General features: G+C 51.1%; 2 protein-coding genes across 4 annotated transcripts; one reads left to right on the top strand and one right to left on the bottom strand.

The window, feature by feature from the left end:
• The first annotated feature begins 1,987 nt into the window (after positions 1 to 1,987).
• Positions 1,988 to 14,310, top strand: LOC102682500 (nicotinate-nucleotide pyrophosphorylase [carboxylating]). Of its 3 annotated transcripts, XM_069188127.1 has the most exons (6): positions 2,467 to 2,666; positions 7,076 to 7,142; positions 9,381 to 9,655; positions 10,772 to 11,082; positions 11,345 to 11,476; positions 13,624 to 14,310. In XM_069188127.1, the coding sequence occupies exons 3-6, from the start codon at positions 9,403 to 9,405 to the stop codon at positions 13,951 to 13,953; spliced, it is 1,026 nt and encodes a 341-aa protein (XP_069044228.1). In that variant the 5' UTR covers positions 2,467 to 2,666; positions 7,076 to 7,142; positions 9,381 to 9,402; the 3' UTR covers positions 13,954 to 14,310. The 3 variants fall into 3 exon arrangements, with proteins under 3 accessions (XP_069044229.1, XP_069044228.1, XP_069044227.1); XM_069188128.1 differs by lacking the exons at positions 2,467 to 2,666; positions 7,076 to 7,142 and adding an exon at positions 1,988 to 2,043; XM_069188126.1 differs by lacking the exon at positions 7,076 to 7,142 and having other exon boundaries at positions 2,472 to 2,666.
• Positions 14,311 to 15,121: 811 nt separating this feature from the next.
• On the bottom strand, positions 15,122 to 24,901 carry LOC102682703 (branched-chain alpha-ketoacid dehydrogenase kinase-like). The gene is made up of 11 exons (XM_006630204.3): positions 23,962 to 24,901; positions 22,184 to 22,252; positions 20,961 to 21,071; positions 19,868 to 19,915; positions 19,317 to 19,436; positions 19,012 to 19,110; positions 18,858 to 18,931; positions 18,648 to 18,776; positions 18,288 to 18,377; positions 17,894 to 18,055; positions 15,122 to 17,536 (listed from the first exon to the last, which is right to left on the bottom strand). The coding sequence occupies exons 1-11, from the start codon at positions 24,136 to 24,138 to the stop codon at positions 17,392 to 17,394; spliced, it is 1,224 nt and encodes a 407-aa protein (XP_006630267.2). The 5' UTR covers positions 24,139 to 24,901; the 3' UTR covers positions 15,122 to 17,391.
• Between the last annotated feature and the right edge of the window lie 50 nt (positions 24,902 to 24,951).

The raw sequence follows: 24,951 nt of genomic DNA, 5'->3' as shown, positions 1-24,951 counted from the left end.
CTTTCTTTCATTAACACTTTTAATGTGTCAGTGGAAATAAGCAATTAATGAATTAGTACAGTTTATAGATACATTGTCTGGAGCTTGTTGTAGTGTTATCCAAAGACGAGTTTACATTGATCTGTTTTAACTTCACAAGCAATGTCACTAGTGATTTCATGAAAACATCAACAGAGTAATAGTAAAGTGCAAAATGAAGGGTAAATAGGAAGAATAAAGGTAAGGAAAGTAATTGGACAGTTAAAGTAAAAAACGATTTTAGGGAACCAATAATCACAGGGTGTAAACAGAAGGGTTTATTATATTACGAATAAATTCGGCACTGTAAGTGGTAATAGGTGTCAGTGAAGTCACTTGCGTGCTTTGGCTTATAGGTTTAAAATTCTTTAGACCTTTTTACGCTTAGAGCTCTAGGTTGAATTCATCATTGACGTACAAGGAAGAATCGCTTTTTGAGCAGAAATAAGCGGGGTTTGGCATGGTGGTGCAGTGGCGAGCATTGCTTCCAGGTCGCGCTGGTGCCCCGTTTCCTCTCACAGTCCAAAGACATGCTGGTGGGTTATCAATTCAATTCAAGGTGCTTTATTAGCATGACCGATGGGTACAATCAGTGTTGCCAAAGCAAATAAAATAATGAAATTCACATGAAACAAAACAAAAAATAAAAGCAAAATAAGATCTACAGACATTAATTGACTTCTGAGATAACCGGCCCTGGTATGAGTGTGTGCCGTGCCGTGTCGTGCCTGTCCTGTCCTGTCATGTGTGTGTAGCGCAGGGATCCAAGAGGAGTTAGTCTCTTTGCTGTCCGGTTTGGGTTGGGTTGGGGGCAGCTCGGTATTATGGGTGAGGATTATTTCGTGCCTGGTTTCCGCTCTGCAAAGCGCTCCTTCTGTAATGTCAGCGTGACTCCTCTTCGGAGCTCAGCTGTCTGTTCTCGGTCTGTTCCTGTGTGCGTTGTCACTCCAGCGTGAGGTTATGATCACGGGAGCTCACATTGGACCTGCTGTGAATTCTGACTTAACGCTGTGATGTTTTTGTCGGAGAGGAGATACTGGGTTGTACACCTGCACTTCCACTGGTGGAAAATAAACCTTTTGGGTTTAAAAGCAAACAGGTTCAGCGAGAGAAGGTTATCTAATTGTGAGTCTCGGGACCGCTGTTGTGGCCAAAGTATGCTCTTACACCCCTGGAACTGAAGTAGTTTTCTTCTTGTATTTGTACAAAAGAAATGTGTTATTGCTGTGCAGAACGTATAGCCTAACCTTGTCGTGAAGCCTACAGAACCTCTGTGTGCTCTTTACTTTTTGCGGACATTCTGCGGAACCTTCTGAAGTCCTTCTCGGTTGTTCACAAAATGTCAGAACCATGGTATTTTGGGAACCCCTAGACCAATGAATTGGGGGGGTACCAGGAGATTTCCTCGAGATATATACTCGTTAACCACGGAGGACATAATTTCTAAGAGAAAATCCAAGGAGGTTCATTTCAAATTGAGAACAGGGGGCACGCTCTCTACACAAAGGGTGGTGGGAGGGTGGAACAGGCTGCCAACCATACTGTTGAAGCCGATACCCTGACCTCTCTCACGCAACAGCTGGATGAGATCTTCCAGTCAGGACAGGAGGGTCTACTTTACACACAGAGTGGTGGGAGTGGGGAACATGCTGCCCAGCTATGTTGTGGAGGCTGATTGAAGACCCTCACAGCAGACAGACGCTGGAGAAACAGTTCTGTGTTCAAGGTGAAAGGAGAAAATGAGGCTGGCAAGTTCCACAGACTGGAAGAGGTACAAAATGCAAGGAGCAATGGTATTTGTGGTTGGTACAGTACAGACACATAACAGCACGTCAAGCTCATCTGGAGTCGATTGCGGTAGATAACCTGTTTCTGAGCAGTTTCGCAAGAGCTAGCTAGCAGCTATATTACTGGCCAGTAGCCATATCGCAACTAGCAACCAACTGAAGCTAAGCAGGTGTGAGCTTGGTCATTACCTGGATGGAAGACCTCCTGGGAAGAACTAAGGTTGCTGCTGGAAGAGGTGTAAGTAGGGCCAGGAGTGGGTGCTCACCCTGTGGTCCATGTGAGTCCTAATTTAAGCAGTGATGGGGGACACTGCTTAAAACATGTATTTTATAGATACATTTGTATAGAAAACTACTTTTGTATATGTAATGCAGATATTTTTCAAAACTCTACACTGGGGAAATTCTCTGAAGGCAATATCCTTTGTGATCTGCTCAAACAGGAGCCGATTTATGTGTCAAAATCAATAATTTTACTTGTTTTTCCATTTTTCTCAACACACAGACTCAGCACTGTATTTTGCTGACCACTCGGAAAATGAGTCGATGTTTTGAGCGTGTAAAAGCAAATCGTTTGGGTCGGTGTTTCGCAAAATGTGGCCTAGCGAGGGGACTGATCGATGCAACTACATCATTCAGCGCAGAAGAGCCCCTGCCTCTTCCCATGGCAAGAGATTGTACCGCCCACGTGTTTCACACAGGAACTCTGTGCTGCTTTCGGTCGGCCCGTACGGGTATTTAACAAGAAAGTTTGCACAACTTTTCAGCTATTAGGTGAGGAGTCGGACAAGACTGATTGTAAAGCAGACGCTTAAATCTCCACTTCTGCACAAGAATCTCAGCCACAATTTACCGATACAGGTATGAATCTTTGATACCTACCCATCATGCAAAATTAGCTACGAGATATTGGACTGTCTGCTGTCTGACACTGAATTACAGAACCGGGCGCTCCTTGAGTACAGGGGAAGGTATTTTCAAAGAGTAAAAGTGTCTTGTGGTTAATAGCAACTTACCTATGATAAAGGTATGTCAGTTCACTGATGTAGTAAAAAAAACGTAATTAGCATCTTGTAGATAACAGTGGTTTATTACAGTTTTACTTAAATACCCAATATGCTTAAATATAGTGGGGTTAGTTTTCCTGTGGTACTGTGGTGTGTGTGTCATTGTTAAAAAAAAAAAACAACGCAACCTTTAAGTATCCTCGAGTTTTTTTAACATCCACGTATTAAAAATACCAGTCCGACTCCAAATGGCATCTTTATGGCTCTGTTTCTCTCCGTCCGGGTGAATAGATTAATACGTTGTCAGTTATTAGCACTTGTACGTCTAGCACATTTGTATAGTAAACGCAATTGTCTGTGTGAAAGCGTCGCGTCGATGTGCAGTATTGTTCAGCGAATACCGTTATACTTCGTCATATTTTTTATAGCATGTTGAGACTAACGAGTAGAAAAGCAAAATTGATCTCCGCTGTGTACTGTGGACTTTACCACGCACTGGTTAATATTAACCCAGAGACAAATCACATCTCCACACTGTTGGACTTGCAGGCGTTAACCACACGAGGGAGCTCTACATCTTCATAGCCTCAGGATTAAACCCTAGGGCTCACCTGAATAGTAATGATCGTAATTAACAAATTCCTTACACTTATATTGCGCTTTTCTGGACAGTCCACGCAAAGCGCTTTACAGGTAATGGGGATCCCCTCTACCATCACCTAGTGGTAGGAATAAAGCATGCGGAAAGTCATTTTCATAAGGAATTATATACAGCTTCAACCAGGCCCAGCCTTCAGAAATGGATCAAGTTTTATTCCTCCAGATCAAATCTAGAGAACCGCTTATAAACCCCACCACCTTCAGTCATACCATCTACTGGTAGGTTAAGTGGCTTCTGGGAAAACTGACCCTGGTGTGAGTATGTGCCCGTGTGTGTCCAGGGACAGACTGGTATCCTATCCCGGACATATCTTGCCTTGCACCCATTGTTTGTTGGGATAGAATCCGGCTCCCCAGCAACCCTAAACTTTTGTATCTTTTCCCCACTGCGGTTTATTGAAATACTCAAGAGGTATTCTGCTGCTTTAAATATCTGGATTATGCTTTGGATTTATAAAAATATGCTGCACAGCACCAAGGGGGAAGGAAAAACCTCCTTATCTGCAAGGAAATAATATTTCAGGAAGCAGAATTCATTGTGGCTAGGGCTGTACCTCACCCCCATGATGTCAGATGAACTACAAGTGTCTGCATGTATTTCTCCCATACAGGTATCGGTATGGTAGATGGGCTGTCTCAGTTCAAACCAACCAGATCTGGGACAACTCCCACCTCCGTTCCTCTCTGCTGGGGGTGGTACATGTCACAATCCAATACCTGATTTGGTGAAACATGCCCATTTTAAAAGGTGCAGCTTGTATAATTTGTACAAATCTTTTCGCATTTCCTGGTTTTAGCCCCACTCCTGCTGTAGGTTTCAAAACCAAGTGCAGTTACTCTCTCAGTACCCACTAAATGTTCAAGTTTAGTTTTTTTGAAGAGCAGATGAGCCCATACCCATTTAATTGAAAGCAGCTAAAGATATCTGCCTTTACTAAAAGATTATATAAAACTTTTAGGGTTCGTTATTACTTCTCAATCCTGTCATTTAGGTTTTCTGAATGGTCTACCTGCCTTCTGTAGAGAACCTGAAATGGTCAGACATTTCTGGGTTTCAAGAGTGATTAGTCATGTTACACAACTCATGACCACAGTAGCCACACTTTTCAGACAGGGTTTCTTGGAACATCTACTGCTAAAACCATGGGACTTGAAACACCAGAGCACACTATGGGTTCAACTCAATAACATTTGCAGAAAAAACATTCCCATTTGAATTTAATAAAAAAAGCCTTCCCTTGCAATAGTTCACTAAAGTAAGTATTGAAAATCATCAATGGAGGTGTTCAGCTGTTGAAACAGAAGTTCTTTTAAAGAACAGCTATTTTTGTGGCTCACTCATAGCCACATAGTGGCTTTGAACAAGCCTGACAGCCCTTTCCAGATTGTGTGGCTCTTCTGAAGGCAGTCAGCCTCTGTGGTTTGAGGAATGTGAACTCCCAGGACTTCCTGCTGGAGAACATCTGCATTTGCCCTCAGAGGGCAGCCTTCTAGCATGAAGTAATGGCCATCACCAGGGCTTCATAGGCAAGATTCTCCTGCAGTAAGCACACAGTGTAAAAAAAAAAAAAAAAAAACAGGAGTGGTCATTCATGTATAGAACATTTGAAGAGCCATTCTGAGTCCGAGGGAGTCTGGGTATTTACTTTCTTGCCTGCCATAACATCAGGAAAGACTGTCTGGTTGTGGCGACTAGGCCACTTGGCAAACAAGAACTCAGTAATGACATCCAGCACCATGGAAGTACTCCATCAAATGCAGTTTAAGGACACAAACCTTATAAAATAGTATTTATAGCATTTAGTGATCAAAAGGGTCAGTTATTTTAATTGGATGGGATCTGGTTTTGTAGGGGACAAGGACCTCAGTTTTGTAGTCTTGAGAATAGCATCCACTACTTTTTGCAAGCCCTAGTTGAATAGCATCTTTGACAGAGGCACAGATTACACCCTTGTAAATTACCAATCAGCTTTAACAGTGCTTACAGAGATCTTGGCATGGAAAAAAAGAGTTTTAACCAAGGTTAACTTGCTTTCAATTGCAAAACTTCACATTAAAAAAGTGACCATATTGCAGAATGTGAATAATCAGGAGATAACATGCACACAGAAACAACTCCAAACAAAGAAACCGCAAAGTAAAGAAACAGACTCACCATATTTGTGGAGCACTGCACAGAATCACAATCTGTAGCACCAGCCCAGCCAGGTCTCATTTCCATAGATCAAGGTGTAACTCAACAGAATCCTGTTTATACAAAGACAACTTGTCCAGAGACCAAAAAGACTATGAAGCTCAAAGAGAAATGCACCAGCTTCCTGATTCCAACCTCCATTTTTAAAGGCTTATCCACTCCCCAGTTTGTCAGAGCAGCAGGTGAGACTCATCACTGATTGGCTCGGTGGTTTCCTATCTGATTGTCAATTGGTGATGGAGGGCATGTGAGCTGTGGTTCAGAATCTCATTAGATTACAATGAATTGAATTAAGCAGAATTCTTCTGTGATGACGACTGGGATGTGATGATTGAGATCAGGATATCAAAGACCCCTCCCTCTCCAAAATAAGGAGAAGGAACTTCTCACAGGAAGTTTGTGTTTGTCAGTGATTATGGTGATTGTATCAAAGTACAAGAAACGTTTTTTAATTGCAGTCAAAATATTTTCTACAGCTTCTTTAAAAGCTTACAGCTCAGATCACTTTGCATCGAATAGAAAAAAATAGTGTACAAGAAAACCAGTTTTCAAGGAGTGACAATGTACAAGAGTATAAATCAAAGAAACATGTTGCAGAATTAATTCAAACTGCCAAGCTTAGATTTGTCAACCGTAGGGATCGATGGAGGTGACCTGCAATAGGAAATAAAGGCTTTATACAGAGTTGGCAGAGTTTTCAAGGAATTACAAGTAACCTGGATAAAATGACTTAGCAGCCAGCTGCCTTGCTTAATGTTACTTTGCTCTTCTCATGATACTGTTGCAGCTGGAGGACTCAACTTTGAAATTCGTCTGTTTGCGAAACAAACACTTCTAGTTCATTCTGTTGCTAAATGTTCCCAGCTTCACGCTACTCTGAAGACGGGCTAGGGGGAGAACTGGCTACTGGGAAAACTGGCTGTGGTGTGAGTGCATGCAAGCCTGTTTGTGTCTGTCTGCCCCGTGATGGAGTGGCGTCCCATCCAGGGTGCGCCCTGCCTTGCACCCATCGCTTGCTGGGATAGGGTCCAGCTCCCTCACAACCATGTACCAGATGAAGCAGTTAGAAAATGGATGGATGGATAAACTCAGGTCCTCCGAACTGCTCCGGAGACACATTTCAAGTCAGAAGGCCCTCAGCCTGGCTGACTAGCCTGGAGTCACGCCTGACCTGGTACCTTCCTTGCGTGTGAGAATGTGTGCAGAGAGGAATGGAGGTGGGAATTGTCCCGGATCTAGTTGGTTTGAACTGGGACAGCCCCTCTACCATACCGATAACCGTACGGGAGAAATACAGGCAGACACTTGTAGTTCATCTGACATCACGGCGGTGAGGTACAGCCCCGGCCAGAATGAATTCCACTTCCTGAAATATTATTACTTATTATTTCACTTCCATATGGCCTCAGTCTGAGTCTGCTTGGACAGAAGGCGACTCCCTGACGATACAGATCAGTCGGCCCCCGACAGTGAAAGGTGAGTTTTCACAAGGATCTCTCCGCGAGCAGGAATTCTGTCATTGGATGAATATGAGCAACATTCTGCTCTACCACCCAGAGTAGAGGCTGCCGTGATCTTTCTGTTCCCCGTGTTGTAAGGAAGTGTGATTTCTGGACACGTCTTGCACAATAGACTGGGGGAAAATACCGTGACGGCTTAGAGGTGCTGGTGACCGCTGGGCTCTGCCAGGCTGGTTCTCTGGCATCTGGAAGTGTGCGAGCTCTGCTAGCTAGCCCACTCGTGCTTGTTGTATGGTACATTCTCGAGCACGGCACGGCCTTGTGCAGATTCATCACTTATTGAGCTGAACACACGCAGCCACACAGCACTGGGACAGCCCTGCAGGACAGACACACTGCTGGGGTCTCCCAGCTCTCTATACAGCACAGATACACGTGTGATACAGGCCTTGTGCAGACTGGTCACTGGGACAGCCCTGCAGGACAGACACACTGCTGGGGTCTGCCAGCTCTCTATACAGCACAGATACACGTGTGATACAGGCCTTGTGCAGACTGGTCACTGGGACAGCCCTGCAGGACAGACACACTGCTGGGGTCTCCCAGCTCTCTATACAGCACAGATACACGTGTGATACAGGCCTTGTGCAGACTGGTCACTGGGACAGCCCTGCAGGACAGACACACTGCTGGGGTCTCCCAGCTCTCTATACAGCACAGATACACGTGTGATACAGGCCTTGTGCAGACTGGTCACTGGGACAGCCCTGCAGGACAGACACACTGCTGGGGTCTCCCAGCTCTCTATACAGCACAGATACACATGTGATACAGGCCTTGTGCAGACTGGTCACTGGGACAGCCCTGCAGGACAGACACACTGCTGGGGTCTCCCAGCTCTCTATACAGCACAGATACACGTGTGATACAGGCCTTGTGCAGACTGGTCACTGGGACAGCCCTGCAGGACAGACACACTGCTGGGGTCTGCCAGCTCTCTATACAGCACAGATACACGTGTGATACAGGCCTTGTGCAGACTGGTCACTGGGACAGCTCTGCAGGACAGACACACTGCTGGGGTCTCCCAGCTCTCTATACAGCACAGATACACGTGTGATACAGGCCTTGTGCAGACTGGTCACTGGGACAGCCCTGCTGGACAGACACACTGCTGGGGTCTCCCAGCTCTCTATACAGCACAGATACACGTGTGATACAGGCCTTGTGCAGACTGGTCACTGGGACAGCCCTGCTGGACAGACACACTGCTGGGGTCTCCCAGCTCTCTATACAGCACAGATACACGTGTGATACAGGCCTTGTGCAGACTGGTCACTGGGACAGCCCTGCTGGACAGACACACTGCTGGGGTCTTCCAGCTCTCTATACAGCACAGATACAGAGGTCCCGATTGGCTTGCGTTTCTGAGAACTCGGCTGTGATCATCCCTGCTGGTCTGCGGTCCTTCCTGAATTCAACTACGACAATCTACGAGATCGCGTGGAGTTCTGCGGTGTGTTTTCTTGTCGAAGTCGGCGAATGCTGAATTATTTCCGGCCCTCCAAGAATGAGATAGGCTGGTGGTGGCTCCAGACTGCAGGATACTCTGCTGTTTAGGCACTGCTGCCCTTCCCATGGGCTCCTCCTGATGGGACAGCAGTCCAGAAAGTGGACGCGTGTCCTCGTGCTTTCTGCGTAACAGTGGCTTTTTTGGAACGCGGGAAGTTTGTTAGCTGTCCTCTTAACGGTGCACTAATCTGTCCTGCGCCATGTAGTGCTGTGTAGAGAGAAGCTCTACACAGGGCTGTGGCAACGGCACAGAGGATCACAGGATGTGGTTTCCCATCAATCAATGAGATCCACACCATCCGCTGTCACAATAACGCCTGATATAATAAAGCACAATAAAGTCATTCAGGATCCCAGCCATCCGGAACAAACTGTTCTCCCCCCTGTGCTCTGGCAAGCGGTACCGCGCTGTTCAAACAAGATCCACTGGACTCCAGAACAGCTTCTATCCCACTGCAGGGCCTCAGGACTCAACACTCTTTTAATTTTGACTGCCATGTATTCATTGTCCCGTCTGTTTATTTGCTTATACTGTCACTGTTTATTATTTCCTGTTTTGTAATGTACTGTCTTTATTGTGTGGTTATCTCTTGTACATGTATAATGGTAGCAGTACGTACGGCTGATAATCTCCTCTGTCTAACACTGACCTGCAATGTGAGCCTTTTTCTTTTTTTTGCAGCACACGGCCCCGCCCCTCCACTATGACATCACCAGCCCTGGACCTATCGGCAGTCCTCCCGCCTCCCCGGCTGGCGCAGCTGGCTCGCGATTGGCTGGCGGAGGACGTGCCGCAGTTCGACCCGGCGGGGGCGTGCGTGGGGAGCAGGGAGGTCACGGCCACGCTGCTGTGCAAGAGCCCCGGCAGCGTGCTGGCGGGGACCCCGTTCTTCGCCGCCGTCTTCGCCGAGCTGGGCTGCAGGGTGGAGTGGCTCTTCCCGGAGGGGGCCAGCCTGGGTGAGGAGGGGGGGACGTTTAATTAGGTGCCGATGCCCCAGTGTCCAACAGAAAGGAGAACCGCCATGTTCAGGCGTGACGATACACAGTTTGCACCTAGGAGGACGGGAAGATTTATTACATGGATAAATCAGTCAGGGCTGGCAAGATGGCGCATTGCTGCCTCACAGCTCCGGGCCCTGGGTTCAGTTCCTGAGGTGCTATCTGTGTGGAGTTTGCATGTTCTCCCCTTAGTTCATGTGGGTTTCCCCAGGTGCTCTGCTTTCCTCCCACAGACTAAAGACATGCTGGTGGGTTAATTGGCCCTGGTGTGTTGTGTCTGGGTGTGTCCTGTGATGGACTGGTGTTCAGGGTGTATGAGAGAGTGTCTGTGTGTGTCCTGTGATGGACTGGTGTCCTGTCCAGGGTGTGTGAGAGTGTGTGTCTGTGTGTGTCCTGTGATGGACTGGTGTCCTGTCCAGGGTGTGTGAGAGTGTGTGTCTGTGTGTGTCCTGTGATGGACTGGTGTTCAGGGTGTGTGAGAGTGTGTGTCTGTGTGTGTCCTGTGATGGACTGGTGTCCTGTCCAGGGTGTGTGTGAGTGTGTGTCTGTGTGTGTCCTGTGATGGACTGGTGTCCTGTCCAGGGTGTGTGACAGTGTGTGTCTGTGTGTGTCCTGTGATGGACTGGTGTCCTGTCCAGGGTGTGTGAGAGTGTGTGTCTGTGTGTGTCCTGTGATGGACTGGTGTCCTGTCCAGGGTGTGTGAGAGTGTGTGTCTGTGTGTGTCCTGTGATGGACTGGTGTTCAGGGTGTGTGAGAGTGTGTGTCTGTGTGTGTCCTGTGATGGACTGGTGTCCTGTCCAGGGTGTGTGTGAGTGTGTGTCTGTGTGTGTCCTGTGATGGACTGGTGTCCTGTCCAGGGTGTGTGACAGTGTGTGTCTGTGTGTGTCCTGTGATGGACTGGTGTCCTGTCCAGGGTGTGTGAGAGTGTGTCTGTGTTTGTCCTGTGATAGACTCCAGCTCCCCCGTGACCCTGTACCAGATGGAGTTGTTAGAGAATGGATGGATGTGCAGATAGATGAACCGATTGTTTCGGCCGTCGCCTGTGCTGTAGCTGCAGCGTGTTTGTGCCTCCAGGATCAGAGCAGGTCACCCAGGTGGCGCGGGTACGAGGCCCAGCCAGGTGCGTGCTGCTGGGGGAGCGCAGTGCCCTCAACGCCCTGGCGCGCGCCTCAGGCATCGCCACCCGCTGCCGCCACCTCCTGGACACCGCCGGCACGGCGGGCTGGAAGGGCACTCTGGCCGGCACGCGCAAGACCACGCCGGGCTTCCGCATCGTGGAGAAGTACGCCATGCTGGTGGGCGGCGTGGCCACGCACCGCAGCGACCTGAGTGGAATGGTCATGCTGAAGGACAACCACGTGTGGGCCTGTGGGAGCGTCACCCAGGTGGGTAGAGACACAGTGGGGGGCCTGTCGGGGTCTGTGGGCCTGTGGGAGCGTCACTCGGGTGGGTAGAGACACAGTGGGGGGCCGGTCGGGGTTCAAGCTCAGCTGTGGGCCTGTGGGAGCGTCACTCGGGTCACTCGGGTGAGAAGGTGGTCAGTGGGGTGACAGGAGGTTGAGGAAAGCCCAAGAAGAAGGCACTACTGGAGAGAAGAGATGTCTGCGGTGACCTGTCCCTCTCCCTGTCCCTGTCCCTGTCCCGCAGGCAGTGAGAGACGCGCGCGCAGTGTGCGGGTTCTCCAGCAAGATCGAGGTGGAGTGCGGCAGCGAGGAGGAGGGCAGAGAGGCTGCGCTCGCTGGGGCAGACATTGTCATGCTGGACAACTTCAAGCCACAGGTCAGGGGTCAGAGGTCAGGGGTTGTGGAGCTCCTCTCGAGTCATACAGGGAACCAGTGTGGACCCAAACACACTTATTTACCCGTGGGGCTTCCCAAGAATGGTTTTGGATAACGGCCCACATGGAGAGCGTGGCTCAGGTTCCATCTCTGTTCCAGCTAAAGTGGGTTCATTTTGGGTGGCACTGTTGCACAGTGGTGAGCATGCCAGCACTGGGGCCCTGGGCACCATTCCTGGGGTGCTGTCTGTGTGGAGTTTGTATGTTCTCCCCATGTTAATACACCAGACTGGCCCTGGTGTGTGTCTGTGTCTGCCCCACGATGGACTGGCGTCCCATCCAGGGTGTACCCTGCCCTGAACCAGCTCCCTCACTGGGATAGACTGGACTGGCCTGGATAAAGCTGTTAGAAAATGGGTGGGCGAATGTGGCCGAGCAAGCTTGGAGTCGCACACTCTCCTCTGTGCGTCCATGGCTGCTGACCCAGCGCTTCTTCTCTGGGGTGCGCGGGGTCTCTCTCTCACCCTTGACCTGGAACACCAGGCGGAGCTCCAGGCCTGTTCCCGGGGCATCGGGGAGGCGCAGGGTGTTGTCACGCTCCAGGCTGAAAAAAAAGCTCTGGAGTGTGCAGGCAGATTTCTCAAACTGAACAGGAAAAAACATCGAATCTTTAGAGTTGGGAGTCTCCTACTGCTTCTCCCCCAGGGGGAAGTGTGGTCAATAAAACTACCGGCCAAAACATACTTCTCATTGCGAGCCCCTGCACAGTAGGAGCTTCGTCTTGGGTCTGTTGGACTGCAGCTTCCTGTCAGCGAGTGTTTGAGTCTGCTTCATGTGCAGTGTTAATGTACTGGAGTGTCCAGTCAGTCAGTGTGTCTGTATGAACCCCTCTCTCTCAGTGCAGTGTTAATGTACTGGAGTGTCCAGTCAGTGTGTCTGTATGAACCCCTCTCTCTCAGTGCAGTGTTAATGTACTGGAGTGTCCAGTCAGTCAGTGTGTCTGTATGAACCCCTCTCTCTCAGTGCAGTGTTAATGTACTGGAGTGTCCAGTCAGTCAGTGTGTCTGTATGAACCCCTCTCTCTCAGTGCAGTGTTAATGTACTGGAGTGTCCAGTCAGTCAGTGTGTCTGTATGAACCCCTCTCTCTCAGTGCAGTGTTAATGTCCTGGAGTGTCCAGTCAGTCAGTGTGTCTGTATGAACCCCTCTCTCTCAGTGCAGTGTTAATGTCCTGGAGTGTCCAGTCAGTCAGTGTGTCTGTATGAACCCCTCTCTCTCAGTGCAGTGTTAATGTACTGGAGTGTCCAGTCAGTCAGTGTGTCTATTAACCCCTCTCTCTCAGTGCAGTGTTAATGTCCTGGAGTGTCCAGTCAGTCAGTGTGTCTGTATGAACCCCTCTCTCTCAGTGCAGTGTTAATGTCCTGGAGTGTCCAGTCAGTCAGTGTGTCTGTATGAACCCCTCTCTCTCAGTGCAGTGTTAATGTACTGGAGTGTCCAGTCAGTGTGTCTGTATGAACCCCTCTCTCTCAGTGCAGTGTTAATGTACTGGAGTGTCCAGTCAGTCAGTGTGTCTGTATGAACCCCTCTCTCTCAGTGCAGTGTTAATGTACTGGAGTGTCCAGTCAGTCAGTGTGTCTGTATGAACCCCTCTCTCTCAGTGCAGTGTTAATGTACTGGAGTGTCCAGTCAGTCAGTGTGTCTGTATGAACCCCTCTCTCTCAGTGCAGTGTTAATGTACTGGAGTGTCCAGTCAGTCAGTGTGTCTGTATGAACCCCTCTCTCTCAGTGCAGTGTTAATGTACTGGAGTGTCCAGTCAGTCAGTGTGTCTGTATGAACCCCTCTCTCTCAGTGCAGTGTTAATGTACTGGAGTGTCCAGTCAGTCAGTGTGTCTGTATGAACCCCTCTCTCTCAGTGCAGTGTTAATGTACTGGAGTGTCTAGTCAGTCAGTGTGTTTATTAACCCCTCTCTCTCAGTGCAGTGTTAATGTACTGGAGTGTCCAGTCAGTCAGTGTGTCTGTATGAACCCCTCTCTCTCAGTACAGTGTTAATGTACTGGAGTGTCCAGTCAGTGTGTCTGTATGAACCCCTCTCTCTCAGTGCAGTGTTAATGTACTGGAGTGATTCAGTATGGGCCCTGTCTCTCTCAGGCTCTCCATGCTGCGGCTCGCTCTCTGAAGCAGCAGTTCCCCTTGTTGCTGATCGAGGCCAGCGGAGGAGTGACCCCGGACTCCCTCTCTCAATTTCTCTCCCCGAACGTCGACGTCATCTCTCTGGGCTGCATCACCCAGGGCTGCCCTGTGGTCGACTTCTCCCTCAAGGTCCCGCGTCCCCCTGGCGCCGGGCCCAGTGCGCCCAGAGACGGTCTCCTTCCCCACACCAACGGTGCCACCAGCCCCGGAGACCGTGGCAGCAGCCCCAGCAACGACATCATCACCACCTTAAGCTCTCCAATGTCTCGCAGGGACTTTGCCTTTTAAAAAAATGACATTAAACCCACAGATTTCACCTGTACATGCAGTGTGAGGCTGGCAGCTTGAACTACATTTCCCAGAAAGCTTTGGGAGGGGAATGCCCTGACCAATTGGGAGACAATAAATTGGTCATGTGACATTTTAAAACCAGGAAGCTGAATCTTCTGGGAAGAGAGAGAAGACCTTGTGTGGGACTGAGTCTGGGTGAGATGAGAGTTTTAGAGATGAGTCCCCAGCTGACCCCTAGTTTCTGAGAAGCTGGTGAACATCTGAAGATGTCCAGTTAATTGACTCAAAGATGAGTTTAGGCTTCTGTTTGGTTTGATCTTTTACCTCACACGGTAGATAAAGTTTTATGCTGTACTGCTGTCTGCGTTCTGGGGTCCTGCCCGTTGAGCTTGCCTACTGGAAGAGACATAACGCACCCGACGAAAAGGATGAGGGCTGTTTCAATCTGGGCGGTGGAATGTTTCCTTATGTTTTTTTCCTAATGCGTTTGTATGGCTGTGCTTTCTTGTGAAAGTGGGTTTGGTTGTGGAGCAAAGCTGTTTTGTGTGCCTCTGAGCTGCACCCACTTGACACCTGTAGCCCCCAGTACAGAGGCTCACTTCCCACTGATCTGCTGCCTGCTTGAGCTCCCTCTACACATTACCTGGGGCGGGAACCCCAAGGAGCTTGGGGTATACCTATCATACCTAAACCTGACATCCTGTTCTTGACACCAGATTACTGTTCATGTGTTGACTTCAGACTGACAGACTGAAGGGACTGAGTCTCTTTAGTCTGAAGGGCGAGTCATACACTGTCAGACTGAAGGAACTGTCTTTTTAGTCTGAAGGGAGTGTCCCACCCTGACAGGCTGAAGGAACTGAGTCTCTTTAGTCTTGAGGGGAGTGTCCCACACTGAGAGGCTAGAGGAACTGAGTCTCTTTAGTCTGAAGGGAGTGTCCCACACCGACAGACTGAAGGAACTGAGTCTCTTTAGTCTGGAGTGTACTACACTGACAGGCTGGAGGACCTGAGTCTCCTTAGTCTTGAAAAGAGAAGACGATACGGTAACCTGATACAAGTACATTGACCCAGGATTTCTTCAGACTCAGGAGTGAAGCAGAAAGCAGGGGAAATGAGTGGAAACTACAGTGAAATGAGAAATCAAGTATACAAGACAAACCAGCACGTTTCTCCACCACAGTTTATTCTACTTCTAGCAGTTCACCAGTGCTTCCCCGAGGTGCGTGCGGAGTGGCCTGAGGGGGGATGGGAGCCGTCCAGCACAGCGAGCGGTTAAGACTGAGAAGAGGTTCACACTTCAGGGGAACGCGGGTCCGGGGCTGAAAGCCTGAGTCTGAGGATTTCATCGAGCAGCTTAGTTTCCAGGTAAAATTCTGTTCCTGAGGAATTCCGCAGGGAACCCGGCCGACCCCCCGACAGCAGAACACAGCGGAAAAGCAAAGTCCAGCACCTTTCTTTCCACCACTGGAAACTGTGACCAACACTTGCTCCTACATCCTCTACAGCTGAGAGCTCCCCTCCCAGACCTCCTCCTCGCGGAAAAAAAGGGGGACCCCCCGCCCAGTCCCCAGCAGAGCCACACCTGCGCTCCGCCCCACGGCAGGCTCCTTTAATCCCTAACCGCGGGTGTGCGTGCTTGGACTTGTCCGTCCCTGCGGGCCGCAACCCAGCCCGCTGTGCCGAACTCGGGTCCCCCAGCACTCATTAGATCGGATCGGATCCAGGCTGCGGAGCTCAGCCCACACCCCTGGGAAGAGAGACCCCCGGACTGGCCCAGCTGCTGCGGCCTGGGGCGACCAGGCGGCCGTACCCCATCGCGTTCCATCTTCCAGCTGGACAGGCAGAGAGGGTCGCGGTCGGAAAAGAAACGGCAGCTTCCCAGCGATCCCGCTCACGGGTTTTAGCCTTTCGGCCTTTTCAGTTAACAGCAATAGCAGCTTGCTGTCCTCGCAGAACGGGATTTTAATGAGATGACGGACAAACGGGCAAAGGCAACTTGCTCTGAAAGGGTTAAAAACCAGATGGGAGGGCCAACCCATCTGGTCCCAGCCCCGGGGTGATGCAATTGTGAGAAACTGTATCCTGTGGTCCAGCGCTAACTGCAGTGATGAAAGACATGGATCACACACAAGGACTGCAGGCAAACGGTCTCCCAGACCTCATCAGAAAAAAACTTCAGCAGGGTTGTAGCCGCTGCCCTCCTAGATACACCAAGCCTGGCCAGCAGAGAGCACCAGTTACATAATTTAGTTCTTCACGTCAGTGTCAATGTCCTTCTTCGTGAATGTGCGAGGAACGGTCTCTGCGAGTCTCGAGTTCGTCACGAGAAGAGGCAAAACAGGTCTCTGCTGCACAGCAGCTCGGAGATCACCAGACAACACCACCAGCACAGCTCGGGCGTGATCTCCCCAGAACAACTGGAATTCCTCTTTTTAAAGAGCTGTCCTCCTTTCACAGGCTCTGCGCCTAAATGCACATCTGACACTCAGGTCTGATCCAGCTGTGTCCCGTCCTGTAGGTCTGTCTGGGCGTCGGGGAAGTCCTGCTCAGGTCTGATCCGGCTGTGTCCCGTCCTATAGGACAGTCTGGGCGTCAGGGAGGTCCTGCTCAGGTCTGATCCGGCTGTGTCCCGTCCTGTAGGACAGTCTGGGCGTCAGGGAGGTCCTGCTCAGGTCTGATCCGGCTGTGTCCCGTCCTGTAGGACAGTCTGGGCGTCGGGGAAGTCCTGCTCAGGTCTGATCCGGCTGTGTCCCGTCCTGTAGGACAGTCTGGGCGTCGGGGAGGTCCTGCTCAGGTCTGATCCGGCTGTGTCCCGTCCTGTAGGACAGTCTGGGCGTCAGGGAGGTCCTGCTCAGGTCTGATCCGGCTGTGTCCCGTCCTGTAGGACAGTCTGGGCGTCGGGGAAGTCCTGCTCAGGTCTGATCCGGCTGTGTCCCGTCCTATAGGACAGTCTGGGCGTGGGGGAAGTCCTGCTCAGGTCTGATCCAGCTGTGTCCCGTCCTATAGGACAGTCTGGGCGTGGGGGAAGTCCTGCTCAGGTCTGATCCGGCTGTGTCCCGTCCTGTAGGACAGTCTGGGCGTCAGGGAGGTCCTGCTCAGGTCTGATCCGGCTGTGTCCCGTCCTGTAGGACAGTCTGGGCGTGGGGGAAATCCTGCTCAGGTCTGATCCGGCTGTGTCCCGTCCTATAGGACAGTCTGGGCGTCAGGGAGGTCCTGCTCAGGTCTGATCCGGCTGTGTCCCGTCCTGTAGGACAGTCTGGGCGTCAGGGAGGTCCTGCTCCGGCTGTGTCCCGTCCTGTAGGTCTGTCTGGGCATGTGCAAGAGGAGCTGGGCAGTGTCGCCAGCGTGTATGGAAGGGAGCATGTGGTGTGCACCGCTGTGTAGGGTCTAGGGTGGCTCTGATGTCTAGTGTGAACAGAGCAAGGACAGGGCTCAGATGCGGAAGCTTTCCTCCTTGCCATCGATGTGTCGGAGCCGCAGGTAGACGTCGGTGCCGATGCCCTGGAGGGACTGCAGAGACAGAGAGCCACCTAGGTACTCCGCATAGGCCCTTGAGGTGGGCAGTCCAAACCCAAACCTACACAGAGAGAGGGGGGTTAATACAGACACACTGACTGGACACTCCACTACATTAACACTGCACTGAGAGAGAGGGGCTCATACAGACACACTGACTGACTGGACACTCCAGTACATTAACACTGCACTGAGAGAGAGGGGTTCATACAGACACACTGACTGGACACTCCAGTACATTAACACTGCACTGAGAGAGAGGGGCTCATACAGACACACTGACTGACTGGACACTCCAGTACATTAACACTGCACTGAGAGAGAGGGGTTTATACAGACACACTGACTGACTGGACACTCCAGTACATTAACACTGCACTGAGAGAGAGGGGTTGATAAGGAAACACTGTTCTCTTACCCATGCATGGGGCTGGACTGTCCACTGTTCACCATATCCACCATGTTGCCCATCAGGTCTCCCAGCCGCGGGTCCTGGGTGCTGCTCTCTGCTGTGGTGAAGTGATAGTCCGTCACCTTCTCCATCATCTCATGAGGAATCCCTCCCCCGCGGTCCGAAATCCTAGAACGTTAACAGTGCACTGAGAGGGGTAGGACCAACGTCTAGGGGACAGCAATAGCGGGACACAGCAGAGCCCAAGGAGTGTACAAGAGCCACAACTGTGTAAATTTCGATGGCCTGAGGGGAACCAGAGGACACCGTGGCCTTGGAGGAGTGGAGACGTCAGCTGTGAGCACCGACCTGCTGATGATGTCCACTCAGAGAGACAGACTCACCAGGAGCGAGCACTGACCTGATGATGATGTCCACGCTGTTGTTGGCGATGGTGACCACAATGTCCGGGACATTGAAGGGAGTGTCCAGGTGGCTCTCAATGGTGGCCCTGTGCAGGGACACACAGGCACAGAGTGAGACTGGAGATGTCTGATGTGCGTCTTTCAAACAACAGCAAAACACCGGCAGCAGCAGGATCCATAGGAACCTGCTGACTGTCATTCAACACTGAACGATGGGATTGGAGTCTCCAAAGAGAGGAGTCTGGAGAAGCGGGATTGGGAATGGGGATAGGCAGAGGCAGAAGCAGAGAGAGAGAGAGAAGTCTGGAGAAGCGGGAATGGGATCGGGCAGAGAGAGGGATGATGGGAAGCCTGACCTCATGGCGTTCTTCAGCAGCTCCGGCAGGATGTAGTCCAGAGGCATGGGGATGTAGGGGAACCGGGCCGCCACGTGGCCGTTGATCCGAACGCGCGGCGCACTGCCGTACTTGTGTTCGCACAGCCGCCTGGGACAGAGAGAGGGGTTCAAGCACACCCAGGCAGGCTCCAGGCCACGCAGCGCGCGGGCGCGGACAGGCTGTGGTTACCTGGCGAAGTCCACCCACTTCTCGATCACCTTCTTGGGAGACATGCGGGTACAGATGATCCCGACGAAGTCAGCCTGAGGCCAGAGAGAGAGGTCAGCCGACACGCCGACGGTAAGGAACACAAACCGGTTGGCGATCCCGTCCTGGGACTCACCTTGTCCTCGTGCAGAGCCAGATGGTGAGTGGCCAGCATGCGGATTCCCAAACGGGATGTCAGGGTCTTGTCCAGGAACTGCCTCACTACCGCCTCCTCCTGGTGCAGGACAAAAACAGCAACAAGGTGAACTCCTCCCCGGCTCCTTGCCCCCACGACGTCCTCACGTAGCAGAAGCTTATGATTGGGGTCTTCGGGTGTTTGAGGTCCTGTGTGGGAGGCTTTCCCTGAAGCCCTGTCTCCGTTCTGCACCCCATGTGCGTCTGTCCTCTCTCTCTCTCTCCGTTCTGTCCCTGTGCTCGTACCTGTATGTGCTTGCGACTCTCCCTGACGCCCTCAGCCAGCAAGGTGACCACATCCTTATGGTCATCCAGCAGTCTCCGGAGGAGCTGGCAGTACTTTGCCTCCGTCTCATGGTCATTGATCTGCAAGAGGCAGGGAATCCAGTAACTCACAGTGCCTTCTGGCCAGGGTGGTCAGGAGTACTTGTGAGGGATCTGCAACAGTCTATCTCCCAGCATGCAATGGGCACAAGTCAGGATACACCCTGGAAGGTACACCAGTGGGTACACACAGACACACTCATACAGCAGGGCCAATTTTCCCAGAAGCCAATTAACCCACCAGCATTTCTTTGGACAGTGGGAGGAAACCCAGAAGAACTCGGGGAGAACATGCAAACTCCACACTGATGGCCCCAGCAATTGAACCCAGGGCCCCAGCTCTGCCAGGCAGCAATGTTAATCACTGCCCCACCAGTGGAAGGTCAGATCTAACCATAGGAATTGTGTCACTGGAGTCGTGAAAAATCCTGTTTGGGAAAACTGGAATGCGGCTTCACGTGGGTCAGACTCACCAGGGGGAATTCGCTCAGCTTGTGGAAGGCACGGATGTACAGCTCGTGCTGAAAAGACAGAAAAAGAGCGGTTCTGGTCTGGCAGCCGGAAGAAAAGTGCCTACAGGCTCTAAACAGGAGCAAGAGCAGCCACCAGAGAGACTGCTGATCTGAAGGGAATCTCACTCTACAGCAGGGGCACTGACGGGGTACTGAACAGACACGACAGGTACATTAATTGTGCTGGCTGACGGGTATCTCCTGCGAATGTCACCGGACGGCGGCGTGGGTCTGTGGTCACTGATAAATTCATACACACTCCGTCCACCTGGGACTCCTGCTCTGCTCCAGGTTGTTGTCGAATAGCCTGAACAAGCCCGTGCCTAATGACTGGACTCTGAGTCCAGTGAGCCACAGTTCACCCCCGACCACCCCAGTACTGGTGAATGACACAGGTACTGTACATTAATAGTGTTGGTCAACACTGGTCATCGGCAGGGCTGGGCAACAGGTAACTCCTGTGACATTATGAAGCTGCTGTGCTGGTTTTTTCCTCTGCTGCCGGAAGGCTCACACTGCACTCCTCTTCTTACACTGCACCTGTTCTCCTCACATTGCACTATTCCTCCGCCTTGTAGCACCACATTAGGGCTCTGTCCTGAGACTGCAGCCCTGCCCTGACAGAGGTCCCGGGACAATCGCCCAGGGCTCTGTCACACATCTCCCCTGACAGAGGTCTCCCTCACAGAGGGCTCTATCACAGATCTCCCCTGACAGAGGTCTCCCTCACAGAGGGCTCTAGCACAGATCTCCCCTCCCTCACAGAGGGCTCTAGTACAGATCTCCCCTGACAGAGGTCCTGGGACGCTCGCCCAGGGCTCTAGCACAGATCTCCCCTGACAGAGGTCCCGGGACAATCGCCCAGGGCTCTGTCACACATCTCCCCTGACAGAGGTCTCCCTCACAGAGGGCTCTATCACAGATCTCCCCTGACAGAGGTCTCCCTCACAGAGGGCTCTAGCACAGATCTCCCCTGACAGAGGTCCTGGGACGCTCGCCCAGGGCTCTAGCACAGATCTCCCCTGACAGAGGTCCTGGGACCCTTCCCACTCACCAGCCTCAGGATGGTGGGGTTGCAGCCGATGATGAAGGGCAGGCCGCGAAAGGCCTTGATGCGGTGGGCGATGCGGACCGGCAGCTCCTTGTGCAGGTACCTGGCGCTCTTCTGCAGAGGAAGAACAGAGGTCAGAGGGCGGACCCCGGGCGACTGACGTTACAGACCGTGATAAATCTCAGACATCAACTTCATCATCGTAGCGAGTTGACAACCACGTGTTTGGTAACTGGTCTTACAAGTGCCATTCGATCTCTATTCTTGACAATTTTCCCTTTGTCCCTTTGAACAAATGTCCCTTTGTTCAAGACAATGTTTCAGATCTCCACACAAACAGTTCCAAAGCTTGTATTTCCCCCCCACACACACACACACATCTACTAACAGCTCTATCCAGTACGGGGTCAGGGGAGAGCGGGAGTCTATCCCAGCAAGAAACAGGTGCAGGGCAGGGTACACCCTGGACAGGACACCACTCCACCGCAAGGCACATACACACCAGGGGCTATGTTCCCAGAATCCAATTAACCTACCAGCATGTCTTTGGACTGCGTGAGGAAACAAGAGCAACCAGAGGAAACGCACGCGAATATGGGGAGAACGTGCAAACTCCACATATTTAGCACCCCAAGCATTAAGCCCAGTGGTCAGTATTATGGGGTGCCAAGCACTGCATCACCAATCTGTCAAAGAGATTTCAAAATACTTCTTGAAAATATTTAGTATTCTTTTATATTTCTCAGGAAGTATCTTCGGCTTCAGTCGAATTCCACATTGTCCCAATATCTAATACAAACAGGATTCTACCAGGACAGCCACCTTGCCAGGAATTTAAGGGGTTCAGCTGTAGAAACGAGGCTGACCTTTGAGCCAAGAGGAAATACCAGGCAAGGCTGAAGGGACTCGCTTTATTTCTGCATTCTGAGTATGACCAGCCGATAACCTGAAGCCAGGGCAGTCCTGTCCCGATCCTGGTGGGGGCGCCGCGTCCACAGGATTTCCAGGTCTCTTTAGCTGCTGCCCAGCTGACCCAGAGAATCCAGCTGACCCAGTGAAGCTCGTCTCAAGCGGAGCCGGAGTGAAAAAGTGTGCAGGTACACACCAGCCCTCCAGGACCAGGATCGGACACCCCCCCGCATTAAGGAAAGAGTTAAAGAGGTACCCCTGTACAGATCACAATGATAAGAGGGACATTCCCACAAAGATCCCACGGGAAGACTTACAAGAATGTGACTCCCATCAGGTGACTTCCCTGCGTACAGCATCATGGTGGGCGTGAGGCGAACGGAGGGCTGGAGAGGGGAAAAACATGTTTATATGTAAAGATTCAAATCCATTCACTTATGGTCAGGCCTCAGATGGAAGGAACACAGACGCCTTTTACACAGAGGGTGGTGGGAGTGTGGAACAAGCTACCCAGCCATGTTGTAGAAGCCGATACGCTGACTTCTCAGAAGAGACGGCTGGATGAGATCCTGGGACCTCTTATATACTATCAAACAAGGTAGACAGGTCATGCTTGTGACCCGTCTTATCCTCAATCAACACACAACGTACAAGCAGAATAAAACGTTACTCAATTTAAACTTTAACATTCATAGTAAATCATGAAAGCATGTTGAACCATTAATACTATTGAAAGGGAATGGTATTAATGTAGTTCTCACTCACTTTGTGCCTTTATTAATAGGTGATAGGACTATTAACCCCTCTCTCTCAGTGCAGTGTTAATGTACTGGAGTGTCCAGTCAGTCAGTGTGTCTGTATGAACCCCTCTCTCTCAGTGCAGTGTTAATGTACTGGAGTGTCCAGTCAGTCAGTGTGTCTGTATGAACCCCTCTCTCTCAGTGCAGTGTTAATGTACTGGAGTGTCCAGTCAGTCAGTGTGTCTGTATGAACCCCTCTCTCTCAGTGCAGTGTTAATGTACTGGAGTGTCCAGTCAGCGTGTCTGTATGAACCCCTCTCTCTCAGTGCAGTGTTAATGTACTGGAGTGTCCAGTCAGTCAGTGTGTCTGTATGAACCCCTCTCTCTCAGTGCAGTGTTAATGTACTGGAGTGTCCAGTCAGTCAGTGTGTCTGTATGAACCCCTCTCTCTCAGTGCAGTGTTAATGTACTGGAGTGTCCAGTCAGTCAGTGTGTCTGTATGAACCCCTCTCTCTCAGTGCAGTGTTAATGTACTGGAGTGTCCAGTCAGTGTGTCTGTATGAACCCCTCTCTCTCAGTGCAGTGTTAATGTACTGGAGTGTCCAGTCAGTCAGTGTGTCTGTATGAACCCCTCTCTCTCAGTGCAGTGTTAATGTACTGGAGTGTCCAGTCAGTCAGTGTGTCTGTATGAACCCCTCTCTCTCAGTGCAGTGTTAATGTACTGGAGTGTCCAGTCAGTCAGTGTGTCTGTATGAACCCCTCTCTCTCAGTGCAGTGTTAATGTACTGGAGTGTCCAGTCAGTCAGTGTGTCTGTATGAACCCCTCTCTCTCAGTGCAGTGTTAATGTACTGGAGTGTCCAGTCAGCGTGTCTGTATGAACCCCTCTCTCTCAGTGCAGTGTTAATGTACTGGAGTGTCCAGTCAGTCAGTGTGTCTGTATGAACCCCTCTCTCTCAGTGCAGTGTTAATGTACTGGAGTGTCCAGTCAGTCAGTGTGTCTGTATGAACCCCTCTCTCTCAGTGCAGTGTTAATGTACTGGAGTGTCCAGTCAGTCAGTGTGTCTGTATGAACCCCTCTCTCTCAGTGCAGTGTTAATGTACTGGAGTGTCCAGTCAGTGTGTCTGTATGAACCCCTCTCTCTCAGTGCAGTGTTAATGTACTGGAGTGTCCAGTCAGTCAGTGTGTCTGTATGAACCCCTCTCTCTCAGTGCAGTGTTAATGTACTGGAGTGTCCAGTCAGTCAGTGTGTCTGTATGAACCCCTCTCTCTCAGTGCAGTGTTAATGTACTGGAGTGTACAGACGCGGTTTCTGTATTTGACCGCATAATCAGGCGAGAAGTGTCCTTTACTTACCTTTTCCGAAGCGATGTCAATAGCCGACTGGTTGTAGAATGACGTCACGGTTTTGGAGCGCTCCCGGGCCAGTTCGTGGTTTTCCGTGGCGGAGGTGGATCGGAAACGAACCAGACACCGGGTTCCCCGAACCACCGGCCCCAGCCTCTCCATGTGAACGACCACAAACTTCAGCATCACGGCGGCCGTCCCCTCGCAGCTGCTTAAAAACAATCTGACGTCCTAACTTAACGTTAAGACTTCAGTCATTCTGAATAAAAGCCCCCCTTAAAGCCTTCACTTTAACTACCTGCTCAGAAACTAGACGGCAGAACACAGACACCACCAATCAGCTCTGATTAAATCGCAATTAAATGGAGGCGGTTATGCGCACGGCTGCAATATTGTCGCAAAACAAAAAAAGAACTTCAATCCCTGGCACGCCCTGCGCAACCGTTGCTTTTGTCGTAATAGCAGCCTAATTTGTTTTTCGTGTGTGCAGTTAATGTGTAATTCACATCTCCCACGGCTTTAAATGCAATGAGACGTTCTCCATTGTCTTCATGAGGCTGCACCAACGTGTGGCAGGAGTCCGATTCCTGGGGAAGACGGGATCTGTCCCTCGCTGGGTCCTGCGGTTTTCAGGACCGGGGTTTTACTCCGGGGCTGGTGTCAATCCAACAGGCCGAAAACGTCAAGCTTCCTTGTCGGGGAACGCCGCGTCCCCCTGCGACAGCGCACCGCGACGGGTCGCCATGATGGAGCCGGTATCGACCGGGCTGCCGTCTCTCATCCTCGCCCGGAACAGGGGTGTCTCCGCCGTCGCGTCGCCCTCGCCGTCGGAACCTGCCGGGATCCACGGAACCATGAAAGAAAAGTCCGTTTTCCGTTATTTTTTTCTCCCCCTTCTCCTCTGCTTTCTGCCGTGGTAGACGTGCGTTGACACACGAACGTACAAAACACAAACACGGGTGACGCGGCCGTGCAGGACCGCCCCTCCCGCTGGGGTCA

This window comes from Lepisosteus oculatus, chromosome 4 (genome assembly GCF_040954835.1).
Source record: "Lepisosteus oculatus isolate fLepOcu1 chromosome 4, fLepOcu1.hap2, whole genome shotgun sequence".
Classification (NCBI taxonomy): domain Eukaryota; kingdom Metazoa; phylum Chordata; class Actinopteri; order Semionotiformes; family Lepisosteidae; genus Lepisosteus; species Lepisosteus oculatus.
Note: the sequence above shows the minus strand (reverse complement) of the source record. Positions and strands in the feature narration are given on the sequence as shown.